At 44.6% G+C, this 22,820-nt stretch overlaps 1 protein-coding gene across 3 annotated transcripts in view; it reads right to left on the bottom strand.

The window, feature by feature from the left end:
• enox2 (ecto-NOX disulfide-thiol exchanger 2) overlaps positions 1 to 22,820 on the bottom strand; it is a 766,926-nt gene that overhangs the window by 152,271 nt on the left and 591,835 nt on the right. For all 3 annotated transcript variants that reach the window (XM_060915209.1, XM_060915211.1, XM_060915210.1), the window contains exon 6: positions 1,581 to 1,787. In XM_060915209.1, coding sequence (XP_060771192.1) covers positions 1,581 to 1,787 — 207 coding nt within the window. The remainder of the gene's footprint in view (positions 1 to 1,580; positions 1,788 to 22,820) is intronic.

Here is a 22,820-nt window from a genome sequence, read left to right as displayed (position 1 = left end):
TTGAAGATTGCTGCACACCAAGGCAACCCATCTAACTTGAAAGAGTTGGAGCAGTTTTGCTTTGAGGAATGGGCAAAAATCCCGATGTGCTAAGCTAAAAGAGACGTACCCCAAGAGACTTGCAACTGTAACTGCAGCAAAAGAAAACACATTTGGAGTGTGCCCAACAGCATGTGGCAGACTCCCCAAACACATGGAAGAAGATTCTCTGGTCAAATGAGACTAAAATTGAACTTTTTGGCCATCATGGGAAATGCCATATGCGGCACAAACCAATCACCCTGAGAACACCATTCCTACAGTGAAGCATGGTGGTGGCAGCATCATGCTGTGGGGATATTTTTCACCTGCAGGGACAGGAAAGCTGGTCAGGACTGAAGGAAAGATGGATGGCACTAAATACAGGGCAATTCTGGAGGAAAACCTGTTTGAGTCGGCCAGAGGTTTGAGACTGGGATGAAGGTTCACGTTCCAGCAGGACAATGACCCTAAACATACTGCTAAAGCTACACTGGAGTGGTTTAAAGGGAAACATTTAAATGTCTTGGAATGGCCTTATCAACGCCCAGACCTCAATCCAATTGAGAATCTGTGACATAATTTGAAGATTGCTATACACCAACGCAACCCATCTAACTTGAAGGAGTTGGAGCAGTTTTGCCTTGAGGAATGGGCAAAAATCCCAGTGGCTAGATGTGCTAAGCTAATAGAGACATACGCCAAGAGACTTGCAGCTGTAATTGCAGCAAAAGGTGGCTCTACAAAGTGTTGACTTTGGGGGGTGAATGCCTGTGCACACTCCAGATTTCTGTTTTTTCATCTTTTTTGTGTCACAATTTAAAAAAAAAAAAACCACACAATTTGCACCTCAATAGCTGTAGGCATGCTGTGTAAATCAAATGGTACTAACCCAATAAAAATCAATTTTAATTCCAGCTTTTAATTAATGCGACAAAACAGGACAAACACAAGACACTGGACGTCCTTATCAACTTTGTAAATTACGGTCTGGTAAGAAGCAAAGGAAGAAGTAAAAAAAAAAAAGCATGAAGAAATCAATGTGAATGTAAATGTCAACTAATTACACTCGTGATGAGTAAACGCGGGCGGCACGGTGGTGTAGTGGTTAGCGCTGTCGCCTCACAGCAAGAAGGTCCGGATTCGAGCCCCGTGGCCGGCGAGGGCCTTTCTGTGTGGAGTTTGCATGTTCTCCCCGTGTCCGCGTGGGTTTCCTCCGGGTGCTCCGGTTTCCCCCACAGTCCAAAGACATGCAGGTTAGGTTAACTGGTGACTCTAAATTGACCGTAGGTGTGAATGTGAGTGTGAATGGTTGTCTGTGTCTATGTGTCAGCCCTGTGATGACCTGGCGACTTGTCCAGGGTGTACCTCGCCTTTCGCCCGTAGTCAGCTGGGATAGGCTCCAGCTTGCCTGCGACCCTGTATAACAGGATAAAGCGGCTAGAGATAATGAGATGAATGAGATTAGATGAGTAAACACCTCGGGATGATCTCGTTCCAAGAACAGAGAAATAAAGATAGAATAAAAAAAAAAGAGAGGAAAGACATTTGCGGGTGCGTACCGGACAGGAACAGCGCCTTGTCCACTGTGTGCTCTTCGGCGAAGCGAATGTGGCAGAAGTTCTTCTTGCTCTTGCGGATGGCGCTGATTGCGCCGCACTGCTCAAACACTTCTGATATGATTTGCTCGGTGGCATTTTCAGGTAGACCTCCGACAAACACCGTCTTACAGCCTGGGGGTCTCTCACGCGTGGCTGGAGGAGGCAGGTCTGTAAAACACAAGAGAGTACACACTTATAATCAGGACATCTGGAGTCACTGGAAGTGATTAGCTAATTTAAAAAAAAGAAAGAAAGAAAGAAAGATGCTGATATTGTCACCAAAGAGCAAAATGAATGAATGAATGAATGAATGAATGAAAGAGCTTAGACATCTTTCATTCCACTGATTAATCATATTGCCTGTTCTGGTAGCAAAAGGAAGAAGAAAGAACCCTTTTGGTACATGGTGACCAACCAGTGAACCAACCAGTTGCTGCTCAAATCAAGCTGAAAGCCTGGATAAAAGAGAATTACTTGAGACCACCAGGCTGGTGGTGGGTAATCAATGGAACGTAGTACATGCTGAGTGTTTTGGAGAACAGCCTGAGGCTGAATATCTGAACTTGGTTAAACACACAACATCCGCTTCTGAGACACAGACTCGTGCTGGTTTTAGTCTAATGAGCTGATTGCAGTGCGCTACAATAAAGCCAGCGCTTCCTAATCATGCTGTCTTCTCCAACACTTAGTTTAACTCTTCATGGGATTTACAATGAGCTTGATAGCACTGGAAGTATAGAGTACTGCTGTGGAGTCATACAGGATGGCATCAACCACATACACATTGTTTTTTTTCCTTCAGATCATCATCATGGTCAAACACTGATGGACCGAAATAGCATATTATATTGCTAAAAAAAAAAAAAAAGTCCAAGAAACCTGTAGGTATAAGCAGATTGGCTATCCTAAATTGCCCTTGAATATGACACCAATTCACTATTTCACTGAACACTATTTCACTAACACACTATTTCACAGAAAATAGTACAAAGACAACATACCAAAATGTTGAAACTGCGACACTGCATTAAAAGCAGTCACGTGTCTGTAGTGGAAATCACTGTATGGGCTCAGGAACACTTCAGAAAACCATCATCTGTGCAAACAGTTCGTTACTGCAGCCACAAATGCAAGTTAAAACCAGATATAAACAATATCCAGAAACACCGCCACCTTCTCTGGGCCCGAGCTCTTTTACAATGGACTGAGGTGAAGTGGAAAACTGTCCCGAGGTCTGACGAATCAAAAGTAGAAATTCTTTTTAGAAATAATGGACATGACGTCCTCCAGGCTAAAGAGGAGAGGGACCATCTGGCTTATCAGTGCACAGTTCAAAAGCCAGCATCTGTGATGGTATCAGGGTGCATTAGTACACATGACATGGGGAGCTTGTACATCTGGGAAGGCATCATTAATGCTGAATGATATAAATACGTTTCAGAGCAACATGCTGCCATTCAGACAAAATATTTTTCAGGGAAGGCCTTCCTTCTTTCAGCAAGACAATGCCAAACCGCTTTCTGCACGTATGACAACTGCATGGCTCCATAATAAGAGTCGGGGTGCTAAACTGGCCTGCCTGCAGTCCAGACTTGTCTCCCGTTTAAAACATTTGGCGTATTATGAAGCACAAAATACGACAATGGAGACCCTGAACTGTTGAGCAACTGAAATTGTAGATCAGGCAAAAAAATTTCTCTTTCAACACTACAGCAATGGGTCTCCTTAGTTCCCAAACGTTTACAGAGTGTTGTTAAAAGTAGAGGTGATGCAACACAGTGGTAAACATGCCCCTGTCAAATTCAAATGAGCATATATTTTTAAAAAAACAATAACATTTTTCGGTTCCAACATTTGATACGTTGCCTTTGTACTATTTTCAACAAAATATAGGGTTTCCGTCTCGTCTCGTCGTCTTCCGCTTATCCGGGGCCAGGTCGCGGAGGCAGCAGTCTGAGCATGGAAGCCCAAACTTCCCTTTCCCCAGAGACCTCGGCCAGCTCCTCGGGAAGAACACCGAGGCGTTCCCAGGCCAGCCGAGAGACATAGTCCCTCCAGCGTGTCCCGGGTCTTCCCCGGGGCCTCCTCCCAGGGGGACATGCCTGGAACACCTCCCCAGGGAGGCGTCCAGGAGGCATCCGAAAGAGATGCCCGAGCCACCTCAGCTGATTCCTCTCGATGTGGAGGAGCAGCGGCTCTACTCCGAGCTCCTCCTGAGTGACTGTGCTTCTCACCCTATCTCTAAGGGAGTGCCCAGCCACCCTGCGAAGGAAACTCATTTCGGCCGCTTGTATCCGCGATCTTGTTCTTTCGGTCATTACCCAAAGCTCATGACCACAGGTGAGAGTCGGAACGTAGATCGACCGGTAAATCGAGAGCTTTGCCTTTTGGCGCAGCTCCTTCTTCACCACAACGGACCGGTAAAGTGACCGCATCACTGACGAGGCTGCACCGATCCGCCTGTCGACCTCACACTCTATCCTTCCCTCACTCGTGAACAAGATCCCGAGATACTTAAACTCCTCCACTTGAGGCAGGACTTCTCCACCAACCTGGAGAGGGCAAGCCACCCTTTTCCGGTCGAGAACCATGGCCTCGGACTTGAAGGTGCTGATTCTCATCCCAGCCGCTTCACACTCGGCTGCAAACCGCCCCAGTGCATGCTGAAGGGTCCTGGTTTGAAGAAGCCAACAGGACATCATCATCCGCAAAAAGCAGAGATGAAATCCTGTGGTTCCCCAAACAGGATTCCTTCCGGCCCCTGGCTGTGCCTAGAAATTCTGTCCATAAAAATTATGAACAGAACCGGTGACAAAGGGCAGCCCTGCCGGAGTCCAACATGCACTGGGAACATGTCTGACCTACTGCCGGCAATGTGAACCAGACTCCTGCTCCATTCGTACAGGGACCGGACAGCCCTTAGCAAAAAGCCCTGAACCCCATACTCCCGAAGCACCCCCCACAAAATACCACGAGGGACATGGTCGAATGCCTTCTCCAGATCCACAAAGCACATGTGGACTGGTTGGGCAAACTCCCATGAATCCTCGAGCACCCTATGAAGGGTATAGAGCTGGTCCAGTGTTCCGCAACCAGGACGAAAACTGCATTGTTCCTCCTGGATCCGAGGTTCGACTATTGGCCGAATTCTCCTCTCCAGTACCCTGGAGTAAACCTTCCCTGGGAGGCTGAGAAGTGTGATTCCCCTATAATTGGAGCACACTCTCCGGTCCCCTTTCTTAAAAAGAGGGACCACCACCCCAGTCTGCCACTCCAGAGGCACTGTCCCCGACTGTCACACGATGTTGCAGAGGCGTGTCAGCCAAGACAGCCCCACAACATCCAGAGACTTCAGATACTCAGGGCGGATCTCATCCACCCCCGGTGCCTTGCCACCGAGGAGCTTGCAAACCACCTCAGTGACTTCGGCTTGGGTAATAGACGAGTCCACCTCTGAGTCATCAACCTCTGCCTCCTCAATGGAAGACATGACGGTGGGATTGAGGAGATCCTCGAAATATTCCTTCCACCGCCCGACAATGTCCCCAGTCGAGGTCAACAGCTCCCCACCCGCACTGTAAACAGTGTTGGCAGAGTACTGCTTCCCCCTCCTGAGGCGCCGGACGGTTTGCCAGAATTTCTTCGAGGCTGACCGATAGTCCTTCTCCATGGCCTCCCCGAACTCCTCCCAGTTCCGAGTTTTTGCCTCTGCAACTGCCCGAGCTGCGGCACGCCTGGCCTGCCGATACCCATCAGCTGCCTCATGAGTCCCGGAGGTCAACATGGCCCGATAGGACTCCTTCTTCAGCTTGACGGCATCCCTTACTTCCGGCGTCCACCACTGGGTTCGGGGATTGCCGCCACGACAGGCACCGGAGACCTTGCGGCCACAGCTCCAAACAGCTGCGTCTACAATGGAGGTAGAGAACATGGTCCACTCAGACTCAATGTCCCCTGCCTTCCTCGGAAGCTGGGAGAAGCTCTCACGGAGGTGGGAGTTAAAGACCTCCCCGACAGAGTGCTCGGCCAGACGTTCCCAGCAGACCCTCACCATACATTTGGGCCTGCCAGGTCTGTCCGGCTTCCTCCTCCGCCAGCGGATCCAACTCACCACCAGGTGGTGATCAGTTGACAGCTCAGCCCCTCTCTTCACCCGAGTGTCCAAGACATAGGGCCAGAGATCAGATGAAATGATAAAGTCGATCATCGACCTCCGACCTAAGGTGTCCTGGTGCCACGTGCACCCCTATGCTCGAACATGGTGTTCGTTATGGACAAACCGTGACTAGCACAGAAGTCCAATAACAAAACACCACTCGGGTCCAGATCGGGGAGGCCGTTCCTCCCAACCACGCCCCTCCAGGTGTCACTGTCATCGCCCACATGAGCATTGAAGTCCCCCAGTAGAACAATGGAGTCCCCAGTCTGAGCACCTCTCAGTACCTCTCCCAGGGACTCCAAGAAGGCCGGATACTCTATACTGCTATTCGGCCCGTAGGCACAAACAACAGCAAGAGCCCTCTCCCCAATCTGAAGGTGCAGAGAGGCGACCCTCTCGTTCACTGGGGTAAACTCCAACACATGGCGGCTGAGCTGGGGAGCTATAAGCAAGCCCACACCAGCCCGCCACCACTCACCATGGGTGACTCCAGAGAAGTGGAGAGTCCAGCCCCTCTCAAGGAGCTGGGTTCCAGAGCCCAAGCTGTGCGTGGAGGTGAGCCCGACTATCTCTAGCCGGTACCTCTCAACCTCCCGCACAAGCTCAGGCTCTTTCCCCCCCAGCGAAGTGACATTCCGTGTCCCAACAGCTAGCCACTGTGTTCGGGGATCAGGTTGTCGAGGCCCCTGCCCCTTTGACAGCCGCCCAATCCACATTGCACCGGCCCCCTACGGCTACCTCTGTGGGTGGTGAACCCACAGGAGGTCGGGCCCACGTCACCGCTTCGGGCTGAGCCCGGCCGGGCCCCGTGGGCAAAGGCCCGGCCACCAAGCACTTGCATACAAGCCCCAACCCCGGGCCTGGCTCCAGGGTGAGGCCCCGGCTGCGCCATACCGGGTGACGTCATGGTCCTTGATCGATTATTCTCTATAAGGGTTTTGGTGAACTGCCCTTGGTCTGGCCTGTCACCTAGGACCTGTCTGCCTTGGGAGACCCTAACAGGGGCGTAATGCCCCCAACAACATAGCTCCTAGGATCATTCAAGCACACTCGTTTTAAGTCATTCAAATTCCGTAAAGCTGCTTTGCGACAATGTTTATTGTTAAAAGCGCTATACAAATAAACTTGACTTGACAAACCCCTCCACCACAATAAGGTGGCAGTTCTAGGATGGGTTTCCATGATTTGCAAATTATTGCATTCTGTTTTTATTTACTGTTGACACAGTGTCCCAACTTTTTTGGATTTGGGGTTGTATATACAAGGTGTCATTGTGGAAAATAAGTCAAGTTTATTTTTATAGTGCTTTTAACAATAGACATTGTCACAAAGCAGCTTTACAGAAATTTAAAGACTTTAAACATGAGCTAATTTTATCCCTAATCTATCCCCAATGAGCACACCTGTGGCGACGGTGGCAAGGAAAAACTCCCTCAGACGACATGAGGAAGAAACCTCGAGAGGAACCAGACTCAAAAGGGAACCCATCCTAATTTGGGTGATAACCGATAGCGTGATTATAAATAACTCACTTCTATAACTGTGTCCTATAGAGTCACTAAGTATAACTGTGAAACCAGGAAAATCATTATAGTTTTAACATGAAGCCTGTTTTGTTGAAGTTATAAACTGTTCATTGATGGAAACTTGAGTGCAAAACTGTTCATGACAACTGCAGTCCTAAAGTTAGCAAGTCAGCTGTAGTCCTCAGCCATAAAAGCATTACTGTAAGAGTCCAGAGCGTCTTCCAAGTGCAACTTTCAACTGTCCACATGGGGCCATCCTCTACAGGAGCGATGCGATGAGACTCCAACCAGAAAATAAATCAAAACCTTCTGTTACAGCCAATCAGAATTGACTATAATAAAGTACGGCATATTACACAAAAACAAGACATTATAAAGGTTTTTACCCTTATAGATGCTTGCGTAAAAATCCTTTGTATTGCGTTTCAAAGCAGTACAGTCCATTATGGTGAATTTTCACAAAGCAGGAAACAAGCAGCTTTCCTCTCTAACTGCCTCTTTACTTCTTATAGAAAGGTCAGAATTCCCCAGAGAAGCTCAGCACAGTGTATTCGTGTTATTACACAGCAGTAAAAAGATGTACATTGGTAACCATAGAGAGAGCAAGATGAATCATATCATAGGACGTTATTTTAAACTTGCTGGCTCCCAATTAACAATAAGAAAATGAAATACATGAATCGTCAGGGAAAATTAGGGACATCATGCGAGACTGACGTGAATAGAGATATATTAAAGGGGAACTGAAGTCATTTTTACACTTGCTTTATTTCTTAATTAACGTGTTATTCAATTACATTTTCGGTTTTAGTAACCTTATATCGTGACTCGTATTGGCAACTAATTGCAATTAAATATTATATTTATTGGCCTTGATGACCTGGCGACTTGTCCAGGGTGTACCCCGCCTTTCGCCCATAGTCAGCTGGGATAGGCTCCAGCTTGCCTGCGACCCTGTAGAAGGATAAAGCGGCTAGAGATAATGAGATGAGATGAGATTTATTGGCCTATTCGGTTTTCAGCCATGTTGAATTTAGTTCGTTAGGTCCACGGCAGGCGTCGCTTATCCGCGCGATCTTCACGAGACTTGTGCGAGACTTCAAAACGTAAAGAAGTGTCAGCCAGGTGTCAGTGCCGCCATTTTGAAAACTGTTTTCCAAACGAAATATTGCACAAAAACGAGTTTAAATGACGATTACTGCCTACTTTTTTCAAACTTTCCTGATTGCTATCAAAACAAACAAAACCTCCGGCTTGATTACGTCAGCATTCGAAGGAGGGCGCGCATGCCTTTTGACGACGTTGGCAGATGTCGGTCGCTTTGATTTCCGCTGTACGTTTTACTTCCGTCCTACGATGTCTCGCACAGGTCTCAACGAATCTCGTTTACGGCCATCGCTTTGACATATGGACTGATATATTACAGAGCATATTTCAAACACTCAGAACTTGCTATAGCAGCGACAAAATAAAGATCAAAAATGCATTCGTATATTTAATACAATGTGATACACAGAATTTTGATGATAAAAAAATTGCCTTCAGTTCTCTTTTAATAAACAAGACATGCCTGGTGTTTATTACAGATAACTGTCTGAATGTGTCTGTTATTACTAGTAGCTGTTGCCCATGAACCTGATTTCCTCTGAATGGTGCTCTTTCACAGGGGCTGTATTGGTCCTCGGGTTTGGTCATACAGCTGCTCGGAATTGGGTTGAGTGGACACATGTGATGTGTATGTTTTCACTGTGTTCTGTCAAAACGACGTAAATCGCTCCCCGCATCTCCTCAGTAGTGTAGACTCGGCTCTAGCGGAAATCTTCAGTGAGGAGCGCTGATTGCGAGGTCCTGTACAATCGAAACTGTAAGGCGAGTGGGGGAGGGGATTCTCTGCTGAGGCTGTGCGCAGTGTGTTAGTGCGAGCATGGACCCTATGGGAAATGAATAGTGTGTCAGATTAGCACTAATCCCATGTTTTGGAAAATCGAACATGTTGTCTTGGGCTCCTCCTATGTGCCAAGTATGGACTATGTGCGTCCAGCCGTGTTGATTTGTACAGGTGAGCAGACAGCGAGACACAAAGCCTTCCTTTCGTAGTATAGAAGTCAGCTTATTAGGATGTACTTGGAACTTACAATTACATTAATGGCATTTAGCAGACGTGCTAATCCAGAGCGGCCTGGGGAGCAGCTGGGAGTTCGGTGCCTTGCTCAAGGGCACTTCAGTTATTCTTGCTGGTCCAGGGAATCGAACCAGCAACCTTTTGGTAGCAAAGCTGCTTCTCTAACCATTAAGTCATGGCTTCCTACATAAAAAAATAAAAGTTTGATGATGGGTTTTATTCTCTTATTCTGCTTTATGTTGGATTTCACCAACAGCAGCCAGCATTGCCAATCAAACCTGTAAGGCATGGGCCAACAAACATCATTCATTTTCTCTTTCAACTGGCTCTCAAGTGGCGTAGAAAAAAAACTTTGCAACAACACTGGGGGTTCAAGCAAACAAGCCAGCTCTCTGGGTGGGAAGGACGATCAGCATGATGGAAAACTCTCTTGGGTAACAACGGAACTGTAACTGGCTAGTGAATGGGATTAGAAATGACCTAATTAGGAGAAACTGGGATTAAAAAAAATATATTTTCCCAAAAGTGTTTGAAGTGGTTTCACGTTGCCGGCCGCCCGAGCTTTTATTAAACCCATATGGAGGATCATAAGAGTGCACCTCGCATGTGAACTCCACTGTAGGGTTTATAAAAAGTGTGTAAGGTGTTTGAGAACGGGGGGTCTACATGCTTTGGACCCAAAATAGATGAGTCTGTGCAGCTCCCCACAAGCACAGCAGCTCATGCACCATCCATCATCAGCTAGATTATCCTAATTCCTGTTTATTGCTGCATCTTTTTTAATGATGAAGCCCCTACTAACCTGATACTTCATATAAGGTCAGCTGCTGTCTCACAAAAAAAAACAACTGCCGTTTTAAAGCACTGCCTTTTATATCTTCTAACACGAAACTGGCGGTAAACACAGCCGTAGCTTTATCAAAGGGCAGCTTCGCCGAGCACATGACCAAATGCCAACTCTTCACCTATTAATATGGCAAAGCCCAGGAACTCGAAGGCGGAGACGACTGGAAAGGTGATAAATGGAAAGGTCAGACCCTGATTGTGGATTTTACGCAAAAGGGTGTGATATTTCTGATTCATGCCGGCTCAAAAGGATTCGTTAACAAGACATTCTGTTCTGCTGATTCCTGGAAACACTTATGGGAGTCGTATCAACAACTCTCAGGCTAAAGACGAGCTGAAACATCTGGAGTAGAGCCATAGTTCTTCTTCAACCAAGGAATTAAAATATGTTGCCTAAAATATTGTCAGTGTCTTGCAAAAGTATTCATCCCCCTTGGTGTTTGTTCTGTTTTGTCGCATTCCAAGATGGAATTAAAATGGATCTTTGGGGGGGTTAGCACCATTTGATTTACACAACATGCCTACCACTTTAAAGGTGCAAGTTGTTGTTTTATTGTGAAACCAACAATTAAGATGAAAAACAGAAATCTGGAGTGTGCATAGGTATTCACCCCCTTTCGTATGAAACCCCTAAATAAGAGCTGGTCCAACCAATTCACTTCATAACTCACATAATTAGTTGCTTAAGATCCACTTGTGTGCAATCAAAGTGTCACATGATCTGTCACATGATGTCTGTATAAATCAACCTGTTCTGGAAGGACCCTGACTCTGCAACATGACTAATCAAGCAACATGAAAACCAAGGAGCCTCCAAACAGGTCAAAGTCATGGAGAAGTATAGATCAGGGTTGGGTTATAAAAAATATCCCAAACTTTGAATATCCCAGGGAGCACCATTAAATCCATTATAGCAAAATGGAAAGAATATGTCACCACTACAAACCTGACAAGAGAAGGCCGTTCACCAAAACTCACAGACCGGGCAAGGAGGGCATTAATCAGAGATGCAACAAAGATAACACTGAAGAAGCTGCAAAGATCCACAGCGGAGATGGGAGTATCTGTCCATAGGACCACTTTAAGCCGTACACTCCACAGAGTGGGGCTTTATGGAAGAGTGGCCAGAAAAAAGCCATTGCTTCAGAAATCACATTTGGAGTTTGCCCAACAGCATGTGGCAGACTCCTCAACCACATACTGTAGAAGTAGATTCTCTGGTCAAATGAGACTAAAATTGAACTTTTTGGTCATCATGGGAAATGCCATGTGTGGCGCAAACCAAACACTCTCAGAACACCATTCCTACAGTGAAGCATGGTGGCAGCAACATTATGCTGTGGGGATATTTTTCATCTGCAGGGACAGGAAAGCTGGTCAGGACTGAAGGAAAGATGGATGGCACTAAATACAGGACAATTCTGGAGGAAAACCTGTTTGAGTCTGCCAGAGGTTTGAGACTGGGACGAAGGTTCATGTTCCAGCAGGACAACGACCCTGAACATACTGCTAAAGCTACACTGGAGTGGTTTAAAGGGAAACATTTAAATGTCTTGGAATGGCCGAGTCAAAGCCCAGACCTCAATCCAATTGAGAATCTGAGGCATAACTTGAAGATTGCTGTACACCAACGCAACCCATCTAACTTGAAGGAGTTGGAGCAGTTTTGCCTTAAGGAATGGGCAAAAATCCCAGTGGCTAGATGTGCTAAGCTAATAGAGACATACGCCAAGAGACTTGCAGCTGTAATTGCAGCAAAAGGTGGCTCTACAAAGTATTGACTTTGGGGGGAGTGAATACCTATGCACACTCCAGATTTCTGTTTTTCATCTTAATTATTGTTTGTGTCATGATAAAAAAAACCCCAACAATTTTCACCTTTCAAGTCGTTGGCACGTTGTGTAGGCCTGTTGTGTTAATTCCAGCTTGTAATGTGACAAAACAAGACCAACACCAAGGGGGATGAATACTTTTGCAATATACTGTAAATGTATTCATTTTGTTTCTTTTCCCCAGGAGCCTTCTGTACACCAACAGGAAGGAGATTCATTTCTATAGAAATCCAGAGCGGCGAGTGAGAAAAGCAAAGTCAATTCATTCAGTAACTGCAATCTTGTGTATACAATAAAATCTGCATTTATTATTTCTTGACTCGACGCTCTGACACCAAACCTGAGTACCTGGGGTCTGGGTAGTGCTTTATACCAATGCTGCTACTTCTCTGAACACTGACTGGAGATGACACTCAGGATGCCAGGATGGAAAGCACGCCGACGGAGACGCTAATCAGTCTGAATGATTGCACAGTCGCAGGTGCTTGAGTCACAGCAATCACGTCGCACTGGCCTTGTGCATGGTGAGAGCTGAACCCTCGTGCGCACACAAACAAGCAACCAAGCTTATTTTAAAGCAGAGGCACGACAGCTCGTTTGGCAGAGATGACAGCCGGCACACATCGAGAAGAGTGAGAAACATGAGCGCGAGTTGAGTGGAGCATATGTGACAGGGTGAGGCAACACACTCACTCTCGAGAACACACACACACAGAGTTGTAAATGTTTGCCGGCGCACAGTTCTATCAAACGGCATTTCATCACAGGCACACTGAGAGAAGGATGAAAGGTAAAAACTAAACCTGCTAAAGCTGCACATGCTAACAAGCTCCGAACTTCTGAAGCTCCTCTGTCACACTTCAGTTCAAACCCTGCCCTGCACCATTCCTCATGGTTCTACTGCAAAAGACTGACAGATTCAATTTGGTCCCATCCATAAAGTGCTGCCCTGCTGGTGTTGCTCAACAGATGGGTTTTTACAAAACTTGCTTTGCAACAGCGATTCATTTTAAAACTTAAAGTGCCATTCCACCATTGGATGTATTCTTTGGCATAAAATACAATATATTTTATGACAACATGACTAGACAGAGAAATCTTTTCGCTTCAAAATGATATCTCATCTCATTATCTCTAGCCGCTTTATCCTGTTCTACAGGGTCGCAGGCAAGCTGGAGCCTATCCCAGCTGACTACGGGCGAAAGGCGGGGTACACCCTGGACAAGTCGCCAGGTCATCACAGGGCTGACACATAGACACAGACAACCATTCACACTCACATTCACACCTACGCTCAATTTAGAGTCACCAGTTAACCTAACCTGCATGTCTTTGGACTGTGGGGGAAACCGGAGCACCCGGAGGAAACCCACGCGGACACGGGGAGAACATGCAAACTCCACACAGAAAGGCCCTCGCCGGCCCCGGGGCTCGAACCCAGGACCTTCTTGCTGTGAGGCGACAGCGCTAACCACTACACCACCGTGCCGCCTCAAAATGATATATCAAACATAATTTTTTGACAACAACAAGTATATTAATTTTGCGACCAAAGTCACCTACCCTTTTAATTTCCGCGCGGTAGTGAAACGTGATGTCATCGGCAGGTTCCCCTTCTTGTGTACCACGTGTCGGTCTATTTTTAGACCAGGAAACCCCCAAAGTGAGAGAGTCATTTCTCCTCGTATATGGGGGCCAAAAAAATTGCGAAAAATTTTGAGTTAATCTTTCAGTTAGCTAGATTTATTGGTATTAGCTAGATTTATTGGTATTATTTTTATCGCGTTCTATCCGCCATTGCTGATAATATGTGCCACGTCACGTGGTACACAAGAAGGGGAACCTGCCGATGACATCACGCGCGGAAATTAAAAGGGTAGGTGACTTTGGTCGCAAAATTAATATACTTGTCGTTGTCAAAAAATTATGTTTGATATATCGTTTTGAAGCTAAAAGATTTCTCTATCTAGTGATACCATTTATATATGTTGTCAAAATATATTGTATTTTATGCCAAAGAATACATCCAATGGTGGAATGGCACTTTAATACACACATAACAAACCACCGTGAGATCCTCGAGTTAGAACCGTAGCATAAAAACAGTACATGACCACAGAGATCCTCATGGTTTTTTTAATTAATGTCATAACAGGAATATCAACAAGATTGGATGCAAGAATAAAATAATTTAGTATAAATACAGAGGTGATTATAGAAAATCACGTGCACTGATTGGTCAAGAAATTCAGAATATTTCTCGATAATCACCTCGAGCGACTTGGCAAAATGGCGGCCAATCGTTTTGTCACTGTAAGTGAGGAAAAATTAAATGATGGAAAAAAAAATGCTGTTCCTAAAAGCATGAAAGATGCTACGAAGTTTGGTCTAAAACTACAACCCCTGGCAAAAAGTATGGAATCACCAGTCTTGGATGAGCACTCATTCAGATGTTTTATTCTGTAGAACAAACTGAGATCACAAACATGATACAATAATAAAGTCATTCCAAAGTGCAACTTCTTGGCCTTCAGAAACACTAAAATAAACGAAGAAAATACATTGTGATAGTCAGCAAATGTTACTTTTATAGACCAAGCACAGGGAAAAAAATATGGAATCACTCAATTCTGAGGAAAAAAATATGGAAATCACTCAATTTTCAGGTAGAAAATAAGGACTCACCCAGTCAATTTCCTTTCCCTAAATTGACACCTGCCTCAGATTAGATCTGCTCGTTAGTCTGCAGTTAGAAACAGCGCAGTTATCACACCTTGGAGGGCTGCTGGACCAAGTGGATTGGCAAGAATCATGGCTCCAACAAGAGAGATGTCTCTTGAAACAAAAGAGAGGATTGTCAAACTTCTTAAAGAAGGTAACTCTTCATGCATGGTTGCCAAAGATGTGGGCTGCTCACAGTCAGCTGTATCTAAGATATGGGCCAAGTACAAACAGCATGGGAAGGTTTTTAAAGCCAAGCGTACTGGTAGACCAAGGAAGACATCAAAGCGTCAAGACAAAAAACTTAAGGCCGTATGTCTTGAAAACCGAAAAAGTACAACAAAACAAATGAAGCATAAATGGGAGGAAGCTGGAGTCAGTGTACAAGTATGTGACCGAACCGTGAGAAACCGCCTAAAGGAAATGGGATTTTCATATAGGAAAGCTAAAAGAAAACCATCGTTGACACCTAAACAGAAAGAACAAGACTACAATGGGCTAAGGAGAAGCAATCATGGACTGTGGATGACTGGATGAAAGTTATCTTCAGTGATGAATCACGAATCTGCATTGGACAAGGCGATGATGCTGGAACTTTTGTTTGGTGCCGTTCCAGTGAGATTTATGAAGAGGACTGCCTGAAGAAAACATCCAAATTTCCACAATCCTTGATGATATGGGGCTGCATGTCAGGCAAAGGCACTGGGGAGATGGCTGTGGTTACTTCTTCAATAAATGCACAGGTTTACATTGACATTTTGGACAGTTTTCATATCCCTTCAATTGAAAAGATGTTTGGGGATGATGAAATAATTTTCCAAGATGACAATGCATCGTGCCATAGAGCAAAAACTGTGAAAGCATTCCTTGGTGAAAGACACATCCAGTCAATGTCATGGCCTGCAAATAGTCCAGATCTCAACCCAATAGAAAACTTGTGGTGGAAATTGAAAAAAAAAAGGTCCACGACAAGGCTCCGGCCTGCAAAGCTGATCTGGCAACTGCAATCAAAGAGAGTTGGCACCAGATTGATGAAGAATACTGTTCGTCACTCATCAAGTCCGTGCCTAAGAGACTGCAAGCCGTTATAAAAGCCAGAGGTGGTGCAACTAAGTACTAGTGATGTGTTTTGAATGTTCTTTTGTTTGTCTGTTTTTCGTGATTCCATATTTTTTTCCCTGTGCTTGGTCTATAAAAGTAACATTTACTGACTTCCACAATGCTTTTTCTTCATTTCTTTTAGCGTTTCTGAAGGCCAAGAAGGTGCACTTTGGAATGACTTTATTATTGTATCATGTTTGTGATCTGAGTTTGTTCTACAGAATAAAACGTGTGAATGAGTGCTCATCCAAGACTGGTGATTCCATACTTTTTGCCAGGGGTTGTATTCAAAGGTAAGGTGAAATTGTGATTTATTTTATCCGTTTCAAAACGAAGTATTTTAGGCGACTCGGCGTAGATAATTGATAAGTCTGCACCGCGCCTTTATTCCATTTGCATGCTGCTTTTGAAGACTGAAATAAATTATAGTTTGTTTTTTTTTCCCTCAAATAATCAACTGTGTATTTATACTAAAACAATTATAGTGTTTTGCAAAAGTATTCATCCCCCTTGGTGTTTGTCCTGTTTTGTCGCATTACAAGCTGGAATTAAAATGGATTTTTAGAGGGTTAGCACCATTTGATTTACACAACATGCCTACCACTTTAAAGGTGCACTTTTTTTTTTAATTTAAATCTGGAGTGTGCATAAGTATTCACCCCCTTAATAAGAGCTGGGCCAACCAATTCACTTCATAAGTCACATAATTAGTTGATTAAGATCCACTTGTGGGGATGTTTTTCATCTGCAGCGACAGGAAAGCTGGTCAGGATGGAAGGAAGGATGGACGGCACTAAATACAGAGCAATTCTGGAGGAAAACCTGTTTGAATCAGCCAGAGGTTTGAGACTGGGACAAAGTTTCACGTTCCAGCAGGACAATGACCTTAATATTGCTGTAAACCAACGCAACCCATCTAACTTGAAGGAGTTGGAGCAGTTTTGCCTTGAGGAATGGGCAAAAATTCCAGTGGCTAGATGTGCTAAGCTAATAGAGACATATGCCAAGAGACTTGCAGCTGTAATTGTAGCAAAACGTGGCATTATAAAGTATTGACTTGGGGGGGGGGGGATGCACACTCCAGATTTCTGTTTTTTTCATATTAATTTTGTGTCACAATGAAAAAAAAAAAAAAAAAATTGCACCTTTAAAGTGGTAGGCATGTTGTGTGAATCAGATGGTGCTAACCCTCCAAAAATCCATTTTAATTCCAGCTTGTAATGTGACAAAACAGGACAAACACCAAGAGGGATGAATACTTTTGCAAGGTATTGTATCCGCCTCGACTTCGTCTCAGTCATTATTTACCGATATTCACTTCACCTCCGATGAATAATTGTTAAATCACAATTTGAAGTGTGATTATATAAAGCACATCCAGACTACCATACTGATCAAGTAACATACAACCTCATGCTAACTTTTGCTATCACAAGTTACATTATGTAATACCACAGCGCAGTTGAATTCTCGAATCTGATTGGTCGGAAGGTTGATGTTAATGCACTATTAACACGACACTGCTAGGGCAAAAAAAATTGTGTTGAGAGAATGGGTAATATTCCAAGGAAAAAAAATCATAAGTTCCGAGATTAAAAAGTCACAAATTTACAAGAAAAAATCTTGGGAAAATCGTGCTTTTTTTTTTTTTGTCAAGGAACCAGATCGCTTTGGTTTGCAAGGTTGGATCATGTCATCACACGGCTGATCCAAGAATTAGAGGAAATGCAGTCTTTCCTCCTTGACTGCACAATATAAAAGCCTAAAGTGCTAAGAGATCTTCAACTACATTCCCAGAATGCACTGCAGCCAGGACGTGATTGTTGTCTCAGGGAATATCCAAGTTTTTTCTCATAAATGTGTGACTTTAATCTCAGAAATTGAGTTTTTTCTCTGAATATTACCCCCTCCCCCAGCTCCATATTTTTACATTACATTACAGGCATTTATCAGAGTCTCTTATCCAGAACAACGTACAACAGGACCCTGATACACCCACAGCAGTGGGCAGCCCAGGGAGCAGCTCAGTGGTAGGGGTCTTACTCAAAGGCACTTCAGCCATTCCTGCTAGTCCAGGGAATCAAACCAGTGACCTTTTGGTCCCAAAGCTGCTTCCATTAGGCCATTAAAATACAGAGTCCCACAGAAAAGAGGTCAAAGGCAGTTGAACACAGAAATTATACTTCTAAGGAACAACGACCATCCAACATTAAACAGTTAGAGTTGAAAGATACAAATATACTTTGTACGGTTTTAATTAATTTATTTTAACCTACAATGGCCCTAATTTGCCATCATACAATACACTATTAGATGCTCCATGTAAATTAAAAATAAACTAAAAACATATATTGCTGTTTAACAAGGAAAAATGTAAAAATGGATATATCAGGTGTCAGTGCTTTGTAACAGTCATGGTGCTTTTTACACTTTGCATTTTTTCTTGGTAAAATGACAAGGTGTATTTTTTTTTAAAGACAGAGAGAGAGAGAGAGAGAGAGAGAGGGAGACAGAGAGAGAGGGAGAGAGAGAAGAAAGGAGAGAGAGAAGAGGGAGAGAAGAAAGGAGAGAGAGAAGAGGGGAGGGAGAGAGAAGAGAGGAGAGAGGGAGGAGAAAGGGAGGAGAGAGGAGGGGGAGAGAGAGAGAAGAAAGGAGAGAGAGAGAGAGAGAGAAAGGAGAGAGAGAGAGGAAGGAGAGAGAGAGGGAGACAGAGAGAGAAGAGGGAGAGAGAGAAGAAAGGAGAGAGAGAAGAGGGAGAGAGAGAAGAAAGGAGAGAGAGAAGAGGGGAGGGAGAGAGAAGAGAGGAGAGAGGGAGGAGAAAGGGAGGAGAGAGGAGGGGGAGAGAGAGAGAAGAAAGGAGAGAGAGAAGAGGGGAGGGAGAGTGGAGAGAGGGAGAGAGAAAGGGAGGAGAGAGGAGGAGAGAGAGAGAGAGGAAGGAAGGAGAGAGAGAGGGAGACAGAGAGAGAAGAGGGAGAGAGAGAAGAAAGGAGAGAGAGAAGAGGGGAGGGAGAGAGAAGAGAGGAGAGAGGGAGGAGAAAGGGAGAAGAGAGGAGGGGGAGAGAGAGAGAAGAAAGGAGAGAGAGAGAAGAGGGGAGGGAGAGCGGAGAGAGGGAGAGAGAAAGGGAGGAGAGAGGAGGAGAGAGAGAGAAAGGGAGGAGAGAGGAGGGGGAGAGAGAGAGAGAAGAAAGGAGAGAGAGAGAGAAGAGGGGAGGGAGAGAGAAGAGAGGGAGAGAGAAAGGGAGGAGAGAGACAGAAAGGGAGGAGAGAGATATGAGGTGATAACATAAGTGATGTTTCACAGCATTAAATATAACCACTAACCGTTAAAACATCTTCATTATCAAATGATCAGTAACGTTATCAAATTATCAGTAACTGACATCACTGCTTACATAATTACCACAGGAAGCTCATCCGGGATTCTAAAAAAAAAAAAAAACATTTTTCTCGAGAACTATTTGATGTCTGAAAATGAAGGTTAGATTTTTAAAAAAATCTACAACTAATCTCATCTCATCTCATTATCTCTAGCCGCTTTATCCTTCTACAGGGTCGCAGGCAAGCTGGAGCCTATCCCAGCTGACTACGGGCGAAAGGCGGGGTACACCCTGGACAAGTCGCCAGGTCATCACAGGGCTGACACATAGACACAGACAACCATTCACACTCACATTCACACCTACGCTCAATTTAGAGTCACCAGTTAACCTAACCTGCATGTCTTTGGACTGTGGGGGAAACCGGAGCACCCGGAGGAAACCCACGCGGACACGGGGAGAACATGCAAACTCCGCACAGAAAGGCCCTCGCCGGCCACGGGGCTCGAACCCGGACCTTCTTGCTGTGAGGCGACAGCGCTAACCACTACACCACCGTGCCGCCTCTACAACTAATTTTATGGAAAATAAGTTTGAAAATCAATCAATTAGAGGATCCCTTTGAGAAAGGGAAGTCATGGCCTAATGGTTAAAGAAGCAGCTTTGGGACTGAAAGGTCGCCGGTTCGATTCCCTGACCCAGCAGGAATGGCTGAAGTGCCCTTGAGCAAGGCACCTAACCCCCAACTGCTCCCCAGGCTGCTCTGGGTATGTTGCACGTTGCTCTGGATAAGAGCATGTTGCTCTGTAATGTAATAAACTCTGTAAACTGCTTAACTCATCACTTTGAACAACAGTCAGTGCCACTCATGTTCCGAGCCTGTCTCAGCATCACTGTAACCTTACAGCCAGGACAGGAAACAACCACAAACTCCAAAACCCACAATTCACAGTCAGCCCATCACCCTGAACCTGTTTCCCATATCCAACCCCCCTGACATAACCCAGACTTTCACACCCACGCTGTGATTTAAAGTGTCTGATCTCTGTTCCTGCTCATAGTCGAGTGTGTTTGAAGATCTCCCGACACATCTCTTGCCTTTAATTACGATTTTGGATTTTCATTGTCTGCTTGACTGCCTCGTGATTTTCAACAAACTCTCTGCTTCATTCATCACAAACAGAATCCTCATAACCAGTAATGACGATGGATTTCATTTTATAGCCAGTCGAACGTTTAGTATCCAGTTTCTCAAGTTTTATCTAATTATTCTTGACCATCAATAAAACTTATTTTGCTTCTGCTTATATTTATGGTCCTTGTGAACAGAACACACACCGCTCTGTACTGATACTGTGAGCATTTTAAACTATTCCACAAACCAAAGATTTGTCCATACAGCCCACTGCTAATACTGACGACCAATAATATAAAAGGCATGAGCACAGAAAGAGCAGAACTAATCAGTCAGCTCACCTCGCCAGCTTATCATCACTCCCCGATAAATAAACTCACTCACACACACCCATCCTCGGAGTCTTCTTTCAACAGTGATTTGTTGTTCTCTTGTTCTAAAGTGTCGATGCAGACGTCAGATTGAGTCGATGCTGTGAATTTAATTCGAGTTAACAAGCTCAACACCGCTGATGTGTCTGATTTACTCCAATGACACGTCTACCTTTTCATATCAGTGGTGAGAACGACATCTGGGGTGGTGACAACAATTAAGCCCTTTCAATGATCAACGTTAAGCTATTACCCTGTCCACACTAGGGATTTTGTACCGATACGATACTACTTTCGAACCGCAACACCTGTCCACACTAGCAACTATTGAGGTATTTCACCCACGTGACCAAGTCACGTGATGCAGCCATTTTGGACGGCACGCTTAAGTCCTTCAGTGCAAGGCGGTATGAGATGGTGGAGACCTTTGCACATTTTAACAAGAAAGTAAGCTGTGATTCGTGTTAAATTGGATCTGTCTTTTATCACAAACACTGTACCCAGCCTTGGTATGGAGCCAAGGTTGTCGCCAGAAGTCAACAGTTTGATGAAGGATGACCCCAGCAGTTTGAAACGGTACAAGGTAGGCTATGTTCACAACACTGTCTTGTTACTCGGGGGATCCGAGATCCTTTGAAAACATGATTTGGGAAATGTTGGGGGGTCTCTAAAATATTGGCAAAATGATGTTTATTGACATAGCAATCGTGTGTAACGGGAAGCATTTGCATATCCGAAGTGTTGTGTTTACATGACAACGACTGCTGCTGCCAGGTTGGTTGTTGAGTAGCCTGACTGTTTTTTTTTTTTTTCTTGCGTGTGGTATCATTGTTGACGCGAGGTTGTTTTTTGAACATGCCAATGCGGACACGATTTCCCCTGATGAGTTATGACTTCAGACGTGTGTGAAGGTGTGGAGTCCGCGTGATATGTGCGTAAGATAGGCTTCTCATGTGTTTGGAGATCCGCTCTCTTTCTTTCTTTTTACTTAATTTCCCTGTTTATTTCTGTGTCCCGTTTCTTTCTCGCCTCTGTTATTGCGTTTTATGTCTGATGTCTGCTACATGCAACCCTAGACAAATTAACACTGCCTTGTTTCACTGCTCAGATGGGTTAACAAACACTGATCCATTTACTTTTTGCTATATATTTTATCAAAATTGCGTTAACTGATAAACTAACCTGAAATGAAATGATCACTGCAAAGTCTGGAGTATTCTGTTGGCTCCCAATCCTGTCTCTTCACAGCTGTAATCCCTCTTGTCTGGGTCAGTAGGAAACCGGTAGTGATGCGTCGGTCGCGAACGATCCGGTTCAAAGAGCCGGCTCTTTGAAGTGAACGACGGGAGCCGGCTCTTCGGTGGGAGCCGAATTCCTTTTTTTGTCCTTAGGTGCCTCAGAGAGAGAGAGACTTTCACAAAAAAAGTTGCTGTCTGATTGCGTCTTTGTGTTGTCTATTACCATTCAAAGGAAAAAAAGTAGCATGGTGTACGCCTACTTTTTTTGGTTGATGTCATTCACAGCTGCGAAAATAGGAAAATTGGTGTAATGCTTAAAGCTGTGGAGCGCAGGGGAGAGGAGTCTGTGAGGCACCTGAGGAGGGGAAAATCAGCTGTGTATTTTATATTGGTAATATAACACAGTTTTGCATTATGTTTGTGAGAAAATAATGTATTAATTGGTAAGTTTTATTTCTATAGCTAGAACATTGTTACACTGCTATACTTTACAAAGCTTTACAATGGCTACAAAAACTAAAAAATAAAATGGAAAACATCCTATTGATTAAATATAAATAATGTAATTAATTAACTAGTTAATTGCAGCAATTAAATCAAAAATAAAATCTCAGGAGCCGTTTGGGAGCCGAAAGAGCCGGCTCCTTATAGTAAGAAGAGCCAAAAGAGCCGACATTCCCATCACTAGAAACGGGTAAAAGGAGCGTCCTGCACGCTGTCCCTGTCTGTTGTGGCAGCCCACAGCACAACAAGCAAACACCATGGTTATTTATAGAGTGCTTACTGACAAATTAATCTATTCTAGGTGTCTGTAACACGTTTTTTTTCAAGCC

The sequence above is a fragment of the Neoarius graeffei genome, chromosome 2 (assembly GCF_027579695.1).
Source record: "Neoarius graeffei isolate fNeoGra1 chromosome 2, fNeoGra1.pri, whole genome shotgun sequence".
NCBI lineage: Eukaryota > Metazoa > Chordata > Actinopteri > Siluriformes > Ariidae > Neoarius > Neoarius graeffei.
The sequence above is the reverse complement of the archived record's forward strand: the minus strand, read 5'-3'. Positions and strand labels throughout refer to the sequence as shown.